The following is a 13907-nucleotide window of genomic DNA, read 5'->3' as shown; positions in this document are numbered from 1 at the left end:
AAAACAGATGGTTAAATTTGACATTTCTGCATTTGTATAACAGCAGTCGGTGTGTAGATTTACGTATTGCTAAAACAATATATACACTGGTTGTGTTGATAGAAAATTGTTAATCAATTTATTTTCATTTGTTTCTAATCAGAGGAAGAACTCGAATGCCCGATGAATCTATTAAGATTGAATATAAGACTCATTTGATTTCAATCAAATGGCGAATACACATCATTACTTTTTACTTATCCCGTATTGTTATATTCTTGTTATCTTAGAAGAAGCACTTAAATAATTGCATTTTGCAGGTTATTAATAGTAGTAGCAATAATGTATTTTTTAGATTCACGAAGCATTACAGATATGACGTATCTGGTGGCATTTATAATTCTGATTAGATGTCTACTAGTACAAGGTGAGAACGTGACACTTATATTTACATATTATTCAGCCAACTGAAAACCGATTTAAAGAAAATTGCCAAAACAAAAATATTTTTAATAAGTAGAGAAGAGAATAAAAATGAGATAAGAAACCTACAAAGAACAAAAAGTACGAATCAAGACAAACACAAGGCTAGCGATTCCTGACATTGGACAAAAGCAACATTGGGCCAGTATTTAAAATGTTTTATGAGATGATTTCAATTCGATTCCTTAGTTTCTATTCAATGTATAACATGTATAATAAGGTATGAATAATTGAAATAATCTGATTATCAAGGTCAAGGTAAATAACACGTTTGCTGCGGCTGACTGGTTTGTTAGGTCTTTAGATTACAGCAATTATCCAGGCCAATACATTTACAATGATATTATATTGCCGTAGAGAGCATCGACGAGGAGTTCGAGTTGTTTGTATTAAGAACATACTGGTGACCTTTTGACGATGAGTTTATTAACGCAAAATAAGCATTAGTATGCTTTACTTCCTGTCGACTAGTTCCTGAAATGAGGCAATCGATATATAGAAGTCTTTCAGTAAAAAAAAAGGTCAGAATGCTTTGCAGAACACGTTATAATCACATGAAAATTAATAAACTGCTTCTAGTTTTGACACACACACAGTTTGTTGGTCTTGTTTACATTAAGTAAACTGATGAAGATCAGTAGTTTGTTAAAGCCAAATTTTTTTTGTATACTTGTCATCTACCCAACATTGTAGCCATTTCTCAAGCAAGAAAAAAACAATATATATTGTAGGTATTTTAGAATGGACAGTTGTTAAAACAGTAACAGATTATGGACAAAATGTGACATTATTTTGCAATGTGTCAAACTGCTGTTCACAATTTGCAGGATGGAATAAGTACATTCCAAACGAAAAGATAATATTTATAGATGTCAAAACATGGACACCTTCTAAAAAATATGATGGAAAGGTTTTAAAGGATGGATACACATTAGTTATACAAAATCTGACAGATGAAGATTTGAATGTGTCATATGCTTGTGTGTATGGCTCTATATTTGGAGACCAACAAACTCTGTTGGAAGAGAATGTTTTTAATTGTAAGTACTAGCTACCACTAAGTAAATATGTACATGTAGTTTGGTAAACGTAATGTGATATCAATATATAAGAATGTCGTTTGGGTTGAAATAGAATTGAACAAACGTAGATATGGGTTTTTGTCAAAGCACAAGTAACTGTCTCGTTGGTGTATTTTATCCCTCATATTTCTTTCCCACACAGCCACATTGTATATCATATATACTGTCTATCCCAATTTATGAGCCAATATTTAAATGTTGTTGTTGGTCGTTGCTGCATATCATATTTGTTTTTCGTTCTTTATTCTGTACATAAATCAGGTCGTTAGTTTTACACGCTGATATTGTTTTACATTTGTTATTTCCGGGTCTTTCTATCTGACTATATGGTACTGGTATGTATTCTGCTCATTGTTGAAAGTTGTACAGCGACCTCTAGTTTTGTTTAATCATTTGGTTTCCTCAGTTTTCTCATTGGCAAACATACCACATCTTCTTTTGTTATATTTACTTGATACCTGCATTCAGAAATAACTGTTATGGAAGTTTTCGTAAGTTATTTCTTTAACAGTTGTTTTACAATAGTCGCCCGTTACATATTAATAATACACGGCATATGGTAATACCAATCGTGTGTTTGGTACGCAAAACGCGTGTTTCAATTTCAAAAGACAGATTCGTGATGAATCAAAAATGTTTCATGGACAAATCAAATATTTATAGACGGTGATGTGGTTAAAAAGATAACTTCACTAGCAAAATTACAATATGAGATTATCATAAAGTATTTCACAAGGATGCATCAGAGTATCTTGGACAGTAAAACATTAAGAATGGATATGTATTGTAAAAGAAAATCAGCGAGACAAGATTTTGAAACATATCATCAGTCGACGGCTATGCACATTAGTTTAATTATCCTTAAAGTATTGTTTTACCTATTTATACTTTTACTTTCTATGATCATGTTTACTAATATTAGAAGGTGAGAAACTGAACATCAAATGACCAGCACGATGTTTACATCAGAGAATAAATCTGAATTAATCAGTCGACTCCGTATTGGTGTCTCTGCCACACAACGATAATGGTTTACTAATTGTTAGGCTTTTGTAATTCAGTTTTAAGTATTTTAGGAGAAAGTACTAAACAAAGCCAGGAAAAGATCATAGACCTTTACACGAGGAAGTTACGTAATATAATTAAAATGATTTCATCAATTCATTCAAATTAAAAATAAAAAATGGCTGATGCTGTTAGATATAATTTTGAAGTTGCATATTAACACCAAATGAAGGATTTGTAGTCTTTAAAACTTCAACTTATGTTGATTCATTCTACATGTTATTATATATTCTATTAAGACATAAGTACTACTCAACAAAATAGTCCAGTTGATGACACAACCTTTTCTGCTGGAACAATGTAAGTTTTTTTATACTTTAATTCAAAAGCTTAAAGTAACTTCCGTCTGTATACTGTAATATTTATATTAACTTTTTTCCATTCCTATATCGATTGTATATAATTTATATAACCACTGTTTTCATCTATACCTTCTACCTCGCGTTCCCCCATTGTATTACGAAAGGACATGTCAGCTTGACAAAAATAGCAAATTCTTGACGTCGCTGTCATTAATTCTTTTAAACATCACCTGAACCTAATGTTTGAGAATCTTTACAACACTAATAAGGTGTAACTGGTAAAAAAATATAAGTCGACAAATAATTGTTCTCATGAAAAATCAGAAAATATTTCATAATGATACTTCATTGTAGCTTGGACGGTAAAATATAAGACAACAATTTCAAACAAATCTATAAGACCAACATGTTTATGAAATTAATGACAAACAATAAGAAGTATTAATCATTTTGCTACGAGTTATTTACAAGAAATGTGATTTTGTCTCAAAAGTATTCTGCTAAACAAACACGTTTTGTTGATTCGCTCGTCACAATTAAATACATATATTATAACAGCAAGAGATCTTTTTTTGGCAAAATAGTATTCCCTGTCAATTTTTTTTACAATACGTTGGAATGAAAGAGCTTTCTATTCCATTTGGTAATGGTCAGCTTTTAAGAACCTAGTATTGGTGTGTGTCCATCAGAACAATAGCAAACGTGACATATGAGTTTGTCAATATAAGTGTACGATTGATCTAAAAACGAATTGAATAGTTTCGTTTATATATGTTGTGTACAAGTTATCATTTTGTACAAATTATAATTTGTACAAAAAGTTCCTGTACAAATTACAATTTGTACAAACTAAGGCTTAATTTCACTTATATATATATATATATGTTTGTTTTTTTTTTGCCTTTTTTCTTTATTAATATAAATAAGTTAGTCAAGAACCATGCATCAATTTGTAGATCTAAAAGTTTAGATAAGAACTGTCAACTTTCTCTATTAAATATTGAGTACTACCAGCAACATCGATTAACTATACACGTTATACAATTTCTAAGCATTGTCGACTCATAATGTATTGTTATTGTATGTTTTACTGATTTCAGTGCTGGTATCATACTTGGAGTTTCCGCATCAGTGTCATTTGGTATTATCATTGTTTGTTTTTGGAAACGTAGGAAAAAAAGATCCCAAAACTTCAGAATCAGCATAAAAGGTATTTTGATATTCAACACAATCTGGGTTTTAAAAGGTTTTGGCTCACTGTATCATTTCGGTTAAAAAAAAACAATTCAGAAATGACTGTTATATTTTTTTGTCTATGAAGAAATAACATCAACAATGTGGTGCACCCTGAATGCCCAGCGTAGCTGATCTTTTTTATAAGTGTGCACTACATTTGTGTGTCATTTCGAAGAGACAGAAAACATATATAGTTGTTCCTTATAATTTAATTCTAAATTTCATTTAAGCTTGGGTTAATCATGAAACAACTTTGCTGACGTCACGGTCACATGACAGAATTATGTATATGACCTGATAGACAAAACACTGTCAGCCAATCAAAAGACGCGTAAATCAAAAATTAAATTATTACATCATAATGTAATTCTTTCTGGTACGATTATATTGTTCTATCATTGAATAACCCATATTTCAGCCAATCTCATATATCCCAGTGAACTTGAAATTAAGGATACTACTGATACTACATTGTACTAGAAGGACTGCTTCATACCTTGATCTTTTCCTTAATATTGACGTAGATGGACGACTTCAAACAAAAATCTATGATAAACGGGACGATTTCAACTCCCCAATTATCAATTTCCCATTTCTTAGCAGTAACATACCCTCTGCCCCTTCGTATGGTGTTTACATATCACAATTTATACGTTATTCTCGTGCTTGAACACAATATACGAACTTCATATACAGGAGTGTGCTCCTTACGCAGAAACTGCTCCAACAAAGTTATTAGGAGGACAGATTAAAATTGACACTCCGTAAATTTTATAGACACCATCACGAATTGGTGGATCCATACGATGTATCTTTGACCAAACTAGCTAAGGACATTTTTACCACATGGTAGATTGTTGTTTGTCATTATGTCGTCGTATCTTTTAATTACCAAACGTGACTTATTCCCGATTGTGACTGTTTTGCTGAGTGTGAATTCGCATTACTATAAGACGTGTTACGGTACTTGTCTATCCCAAATTCATGTATTTAGATTAAATGTTTAATGTTATATTTGTAATTCTCATCGGATTTTGTCAAATGTGTTGACTTCTTATCTATTATATTTATGTGTTATGGTAAATAATATTGATCACCGCATTCATTTATTAGATTTCATTTTGTTCAACGTAATCAGTGCGATATTTTACGTTTCAAGTGAGATTCAAAACAAACCGTACATAGCTTTATAATATAGTTAATTGCTGCCTTAGTTTGCTATTAATAAATATTGAAATGCACTGCATTGTTATTAAGTGCAATATCAGTATTTAGCTCAAATGTAATCTTGGGTCAGTCCTAGTTCTATCTTATTCAAATGACGTCATTTTTCATTTTTTGATGATCTGTTTTACAAATTCAAATGACGTCATCATTTTTTTGTCATTTTTTACAATTTCAAATATGACGTCACTTGGCGTTTAGGTTTAAACATATTCGGATGTGTCTACATATTGTGTTGCAAATGTCTGGTTATGTAATGTATTTCAGTTGTTTCCTGTAATTAGTTAATATATCAGTTCTATCATGTACAGCTTTTGTTTATTAATTTTATAAATTTACTGTTTGCAAAAAGTATAAATTATTTTAAATGATAAGGATGTTCTGGTAACTAACAGAAAACCCTGGCCGTTTTTGGCACAACTTTTTTGATCTTTTAGTCCTCGATGCTGTTCGACTTTGTGCTTGTTTCGGCTTTCAAACTTTTGTATCTGGACATCACTAGTAGATCTTGTGTGGATAAAATGCACTTCTGGCGTATTAACATTTTCAACTTGTTGCCTTTTGTTGGCTGTGGTTCGTGTGTTTCTTTGTAAATTGTATTCTCCAATTTATTTATATTGTAGTCTTGTAGTGTTGAGTTGTCATCTTAATATTATATTTCACATAGCTTTAAAAGGGGAGGTTTGGCATGCCACAAAACCAGGTTCAACCCGCCATTTTTTTCTTTAAAAATGTCCTGCACCAAGTCAGGAATATGGCCATTGTTATATTATAGTTCGTTTCTGTATGTGTTACATTTTAACGTTGCGTCGTTTGTTTTCTCTTATTTTTGAGTGTAAATTCACATTGCGATAAGACGTGTCACGGTACTTGTCTATCCCAAATTCATGTATTTGGTTATGATGTTATATTTGTTATTCTCGTGGGATTTCTCGTCTGTTGCTTGGTCCGTTTCTGTGTGTGTTACATTGTAGTGTTGTGTCGTTGTTCTCCTCTTATATTTAATGCGTTTCCCTCAGTTTTAGTTTGTTACCCCGATTTTGTTTTTTGTCCATGGATTTATGAGTTTGAACATCGGTATACTACTGTTGCCTGTATTTATCAGTCATAATAATAACTGAAAATCATCGGCAATAAGATAATTACAGACTGAAACAGTATTAGTCTCAAATAGCGTTAAAATCATACTAGTTAGATAAAATGTGATGGCACAAAAAGAATAACAAGATAATAATTGTATTTGTTTTGGAACCACAACATCAAACGGTTATCGGTAATGATAGATTTACTAAAATGAAAATTTTATTGAAAAAAATAGAACGATTATATGTTAACAGTTTCACCTTCCTAGGTTTTGTGATTTAAATTAAGAAATCACTCAAGATATGTAAGTTGAATCAATAGATCCGTATAAGCCCATGTTTTGAGTTCCATATATTTTTGGTAGATGTCTCGTACTAGTGTATGGTAGTCTTATCATAAAATACAGAAGTTTTCATATAAATTTTCAGATTCAGATGAAGAGGTGCCTTTAATAAGTAAGTAATTTCCTTTGCAAATATAAATGGTGAATTACTATGTTATACTTTATATTACTATGATTATTCTATAATCATTGTTTTATTTTACTTACCAAAAATCAGACGAAACTATATATTGATAAACAAATAATATCTTAAATTGTAGTTTTTCATGTTTTTGTTGTTATTTCTTCCTGTGGGGGTCATTGACTTCGTCAAAATCAAAACCGGTTAATAATACGGCCAATGATGTTATGATGGTTATCAATGAAGTACACAATACTTTTTGCCTCTGAATTTATTGAAGCTTTTACTGACTCGATTTTGTAATGCCTAAATAGAAACGGAAGAGTTATTTTGATTTTGAAGATGCTTTTCAATATTTTTATCAAAATACTGAATCTTAATTTGATGAATATTTCGATACCCGGTTTTGTCTTCATAATTTTATTGTTTAAAAAGCATTTCAAACTACAAATAGATATAGGAAGATATGGTGTGAGTGCCAATGAGACAACTCTCCATCCAAATAACAATTTATAAAAGTCCTTTAAGATTTGTTTACAGCCACAACAGAATAGATGAAATTGGAAAATCGAGTCAAAATGTTGGTTTTAGTTTGATACTTTATATACCATGCATTAAATGTGTTTTGAGTATTGTTTGCTAATGCTTGGTGTAAAAATAAATACATACGGTCGTTGTTGCTCATGTCACAATAGCTATTGATAGACTGCTACAGATGGGTGCAGTCTTAACATGTACAGCAAGTTAACTTGATAACCAGTCATTTGGACTGGTCAAAGTTAACCTGTGACCGGATTAAGGACTGCTCTGACCAGTCCTAGGACCAAAATCTAGTTAACTTGAAAAGCGGACTTGGTCCTAGGACTGTTTTTATGTCTGCCAAAAAGTTAACTTCGAAACAGGTCCGCTATTGATATAAGTTAACTTCGAACCAGTCCTGCCGTAAAGTTAACATAAGTTAACTTTGAAACTAGTCCTGCCATAAAGTTAACATAGGTTAACTTTTGCTTTGACAAATCCGATCGAAACCAGACCTGTTCCCAAGTTAACTTTTGACTGGTCTGCTCAACACTAAGTTAACTTGTAACCAGGACCGCTCTACATCGATTTTTTAAAAATATATTTTAATATCTTTGTTTCGTAGTATAAACATCGAAAATAAAGTAAAACTAATACTTCCGTTATATAAACAGGATTTAATACAAATATTTGAAAATAAAGTACGCATAAAACATTGCTTGTAACACAAATTTATCTGTCATCTGCCAATCTATGAATTAAAAAACGATCTTGGTTACAAAGATAACGGGCACTGAATATATATTTCCAATACCTATCAATTCAATCATATTTGCACTTTATGTATATGTATATCTATGAAAGGACGTATTTTAGAGGAAATCATCATTTTAACACATGACTACACATTTTTTTTTCGCATAAATTTAGGGTGCCAGCATGTCCTCCTGTTATTCAAAATATTGATGCGTAAAAAAAATTAGTTACGTTTTGATACCTCATGCTGACTTGTACAACAAAATTATTTGACCGCGTTGACCAAAACTGACCATGTGTGCACTTTTATTTATAAATCTATATACCTGCATAGTAAATCAGCCATATTTTTTTCAAATTTTTGTTCGCATAAATTTAGGGTACCAGCATGTCCTCCTTTTATTCAAAATTTTGATACGTAACAAAATTTCAGTAGTTTTGATACCTCATACTGACTTGTACAACTAAAACTGACCATATGTGCACTTTAATTTGTAAATCTATATACCAGCATAGTAAATCAGCAATATTTGTTATGTCAGGATTCAATGTATATTACAATGGACAGCAATATTGCTTTACAATAATATCAATTTTTTGTTTGCATAAATTTAGGGTGCCAGCATACATTTTTTGTATGTCCTCCTTTTATTCAAAATATTGATACATAACAAAATTTCAGTAGTTTTGATACCTCATGCTGACCATGCTGACTTATACAACAAAATTATTTGACCGCATCAACTAAAACTGATCATATTTACACTTTAATTTGTAAAGTTATATACCATTGTATACCTGTATAGTAAATCAGCCATATTTTTTGTGTTAGGATTCAATGTACAATGCAATGGACAGCAATATTGCAATACAATAACAACAAATTTGTGTTCGCATACATTTAGGGTGCTAGAATGTCCTCCTTTCATTCAAAATATTGATACGTATCTAAATTACAGTGTTTTGATACCTCATGCTGACTTGTACAACAAAATATTTTGAGCACTTCCACCAAAACTGACCATATGTGAACTTAAATTTGTAAATCTATATACCATATATACCCGCATAGTAATTCAGCCATATTTTTAGGTCAGGATTTAATGTATAATACAATGGATTGCAATATTGCAATACAATATCAACAAATTTTTGTTTCGCATAAATTTAGGGTGCCAGCAAGTCCTCCTTTTATTCAAAATATTGATACGTAACAAAATTTCAATAGTTTTAATACCTCATGCTGACTTGTACAATGAAATAATTTGACCGCATTGACCAAGACCAAAACTGACCATATCATGCATATGTGCACTCTAATTTGTAAATCTATATACCAGCATAGTAAATCAGCCATATTTTTTTATGTCAGGATTCAATGTATAATACAATGGACAGCTATATTGCAATACAAAAACAACATGAACAACAAATTTTTGTTCGCATAAATTTAGGGTGCCAGCATGTCCTCCTTTTATTCAAAATATTGAAACGTAACAAAATTTCAGTAGTTTTGATACCTCATGCTGACTTGTACAACAAAATGATTTGACCGCATTGACCAAAACTGACCATACATGTGTATGTGCACTTTAATTTGTATATCTATATACCGTGTATACCCGCATAGTAAATAAGCCATATTTTTTATGTCAAGATTCAATGTATAATACAATGGACAGTAATATTGCAATATAATAACAAATTTTTGTTCGCATTAATTTTGGATGTCAGCATGTCCTCCTTTTATTCAAAATATTGATACGTAACAAAATTTCAGTAGATTTGATACCTCATGCTGACTTATACAACAACATTATTTGACTGCATCGACCAAAAACTGACCTGCATATATATGTCATGTATGTGTACTTTAATTTAAAAATCTATATATCAGCATAGTAAATCAGCCATATGTTTGATGTCTGGATTCAATGTATAAAATAAATGAACGCTGTTAGGATGGCGCCTAATTATGTCTTCTCCTGGCACTCCTGTGAACATGTTAGTAGGACGGCAAATGTAAGCAATAAGGAAAACAATTAATGCAATTTTTTTTCCGCATACATTGAGAATGTCAGCGTTTCATCTCTGTATTCATAATATTGAACAGTCACTAGGGTGTGTAAAACGAAACTATTAGGCCGCATCATCCAAGTACATGTACCAAAACTGACATGTCTGTATTCATTTGTGCTTTTTAATAAAAAATGTATTTGAGGTTCTCTTCTGGTAATAGTATACTGTTAATCTATTATGTCGGTTGATTGATTTTGTTTGTAGTTAAACGTCAAGTGACAACTATTTCATTCATGTGCACAAATCTCTCGACAAATTTGACGAATTTGACGAGATTGTTGGTAGTTTTACCACATCGTACATATCCGGACACTGTACAACTGTACAATTTTCGTTAGAATATTCTGCGGAAAAAGAATAGAAAATCCAATCCATACAAGTAGAATAACAATGAAATATCCATCACTAGTAACCCGAATTTAACTTGAACGGACAAAAACGTGTTAACGCTATTTAAATGAGATTGATCGTTTATTAATAAAGATTGACAAAAATTGAAAATTATATTTAATTCATATCAATTCATATCAATTCATTTTAACGCCAGTCAAATAGATTTCTCTGCGGTGAATCAATTGAAATCAAGTTGCTGGTTAGTTGCGTTAAACTAATAGGCCACGCCCCCGTTAAACTATTTCAAACATCCATTAATTCGTTTTAAACATGGATGAGACCCGAGCTTTTTACAAGTAAATCACCCAAGCAAAACGACCTCGATGTATCTATCGTTTTTTGTTTCAAACTTTAAATGCGTAGTCTTATTAAGTCACATGCTCCACAATTTAATTAAACGAACGTATAATACACGTGACATTTTCATATATAAGGCATTTAAATAAAAAACATTAAAATATATATGCACGCGTGGTTTAAAAATGTCAAACTAGGGAATCTGTTGAAAATAAAATAGTTAGATGGATAACATAAATTTAATTTGCTCAAATGTACTAGATCTTTATCGCACATATATGTGCGTTTCAAAAATTACCGAATGCTATGAAACCTCATGGCATGTAAGTAACATGTGGTCCTTTGCAACTATTTACGAAACTTTATGTATTCCTGTATATTTACCGTTTCTCTTTTCTCTTTTTATGTTTACTATATTGTACTCGTAAATCAAATGTAGACATGGAAACTACACAGCAATTATTGTGTACATAATTTAAATCGATGTATCTTATATTTCCGGTAAGCAACAAATATTCATTCTCTTGCCGTATATTGATATACGGAAAAGCTTGTAATGAAAAACAAGGTTTTGATGAATTGAATAATAAAATTGATGAAGACAATGTTGACGTATGTTGAATATGATAAACAGAAAGTCATACCCAAAATTATAAATGAAGTAGCAGCCCACTGAACTTTTAAAACTGTGTTAAATTGTAATACCGGTCAATGGCCAAATCGGGCGTTAATTGTGGAAGAGAAGCAAATATCAAACAAAAATATTGTTCTTACGATTCTGTAAAAAGATTATTGTGCTGTCATGCATCCTGACGTACTTGTCATAAATGAACATATATATATGAGATAAATTTTAGTCTGCGATAACGATGGGTAAGTTGATTTAAGTTTAACGACCTAGACTGGCTATTTATCGGCATACTCTCACGTTTTTTAATGTTTTAAAAGAAAACATATATTTACGTTTTGGGCATTAAATATAAGTCTACTTACCAAATTGAAATGAACATAAACATTGTTAAAAAAAAAATGGAAAAGAAACATTCTGCATTGTTGTTTTCATATAGTTTTATTTCCTATATATTTGAGCGGAAATTTCTAAGTTAAAACTGATTGTAGTATAGATAAAATATTTCATCTAGGTGCTCTCGTTGAAGTTCGCGTTACATATTAAAATGAATTTCATTGGTCGGAACGTTTGCAAACTTTCAATTCAATACACAATATAGAGTCCAGTTCGGCAAAAAAAAATCAAATTAAGACTCTACTTTGTCCGATTAAACAAACAGAATTTAGAAAAATAACACTTTTACGATTCTTTCAACCACGACCAAAATATCTATCTGTTTCTCCGCTGGAAATCATTACTATTGATATTAGAACAAGTCAAAAGTTGCCGGAGCCGGTTGATTTATGATGCATACGAAACTTTAATAATTAATTATACGGTTTGTATTTTTCCAAATAACTACTATATCCGATAAAAATCGAAAAATAAATTATCGGTTAAAACTACCGATTTTTCTATGAGACAAACATTATCCTTATATGAGTCAAATTTGCAATATAGATTCATAAAGGACAAACCATATCCTCATGTTTTTTTATGCAACACTAGTAAGCATAGTTCGTCTGTTCTCGCTTCAAACCAAGCCATCATAAATACACCAGAGATGACTAAAATGAAAGTCTTTTCGCTCTTTGAGATTTTTTGGTAGGTATTAAGCTTCAATTCGACCATTAATTACCGTAAATTTTCGATTTTTGCAAAATTACGAAAAATATGTTATAATCCTTGACCTTCCCGAAGCTTATACTTAATACTTCGTTTAGTCGATTGTATGAAAGGTTTTTTTAAGAAACCGGTCTTTTACTGCAAAAAAAAAAAAAAAAAGATAAAAGCGATTTTTGTTTGAAGTAACGAATCTCATTCTTACAAGAAAATGAAAGTTTTCGTGTTTTAGGTTGTGCTGAAGCAAACGTAAAAGTTGAAATAAAAATTACACTCCGAGATTACACTAAAGACATTTCGCTAGCACACATGGGACTAGATTTATTAATTGTTCATTTGCAAGTCAAAATTAATAATCATGCAAAACAAATGATAAAACTTCCCAATTTAAAATTGAGAAAAAACCGACAGGAAACCAAAGTACAAAGGTACGGCATTTATTTAAAAACAATCTCCATCCAACTTCAAAATGTGAGGTAAATCGATTAGCTTACGCTAGCCAAGCAACCAACAGACAAAATAAATCTTGACTCTCCGATCAAGACTATCTATAGACACGGAATAAAAAATAACGGAAAATAATAGCATGTTAGAAAGGTTACAAACACATTTATACAAACATGAAGCAGCTGTTTTTTTACTGAACTGGTCAGTGGTAATACAAAACTAGGGTTTCAAAAAGATGAAGAAAAAGAAAAAGACATTTAAACATGCTAAAGTTTCTGAAAAAGCAAATCAGACATAGTGTTTAACTGAAATTGAAAAAAAGGATCATGATAGTCTATAATATGTAAACATTTATTTCAGAAAGCCAACAACAAAATGAAAGGAAACTATGTATTGCTTAAAAACATTGACCAGGGCCGTAACAGCCTCATGTTTGAAATTTTAAAACAAAGTCACAGTACAAAGGCTTGTCTTCATATCAAATTGTTTTCACGGCGAATGTCTTGCAAGAAGCAAACTCCCATTACTCCGATGTCGCCCCTGCTTAATTTTGCGTGATCCATGCATTCCCTATTTCCATTCTCAATTTTATGTTTCTGAATTACTTGTCTTTTGTTCATTTACTTCCCTACTAAATGTCGATAGTTTAAGTGTTAATTTTCATTTGTAAATGTCTGGTTTAGCAATAATGCATGTCCACCAATATCCAGACATTGTGCGAAAAAATATAGTTTAGAAGATATTATTCTATGCTGAATACAGAAAA

At 31.1% G+C, this 13907-nt stretch overlaps 1 protein-coding gene across 1 annotated transcript; it reads left to right on the top strand.

Annotated features, from left to right (window-relative positions):
• The first annotated feature begins 339 nt into the window (after positions 1 to 339).
• LOC139483325 (uncharacterized) lies at positions 340 to 6917 on the top strand. Its single transcript, XM_071267350.1, has 5 exons — positions 340 to 406; positions 1194 to 1502; positions 2849 to 2909; positions 4012 to 4121; positions 6883 to 6917. The coding sequence occupies exons 1-5, from the start codon at positions 355 to 357 to the stop codon at positions 6915 to 6917; spliced, it is 567 nt and encodes a 188-aa protein (XP_071123451.1). The 5' UTR covers positions 340 to 354.
• The last annotated feature ends 6990 nt before the right edge of the window (positions 6918 to 13907 follow it).

Source organism: Mytilus edulis, chromosome 7 (assembly GCF_963676685.1).
Source record: "Mytilus edulis chromosome 7, xbMytEdul2.2, whole genome shotgun sequence".
In the NCBI taxonomy this organism is placed as follows: domain Eukaryota; kingdom Metazoa; phylum Mollusca; class Bivalvia; order Mytilida; family Mytilidae; genus Mytilus; species Mytilus edulis.
This window is presented reverse-complemented; position numbering and strand designations above follow the sequence as displayed.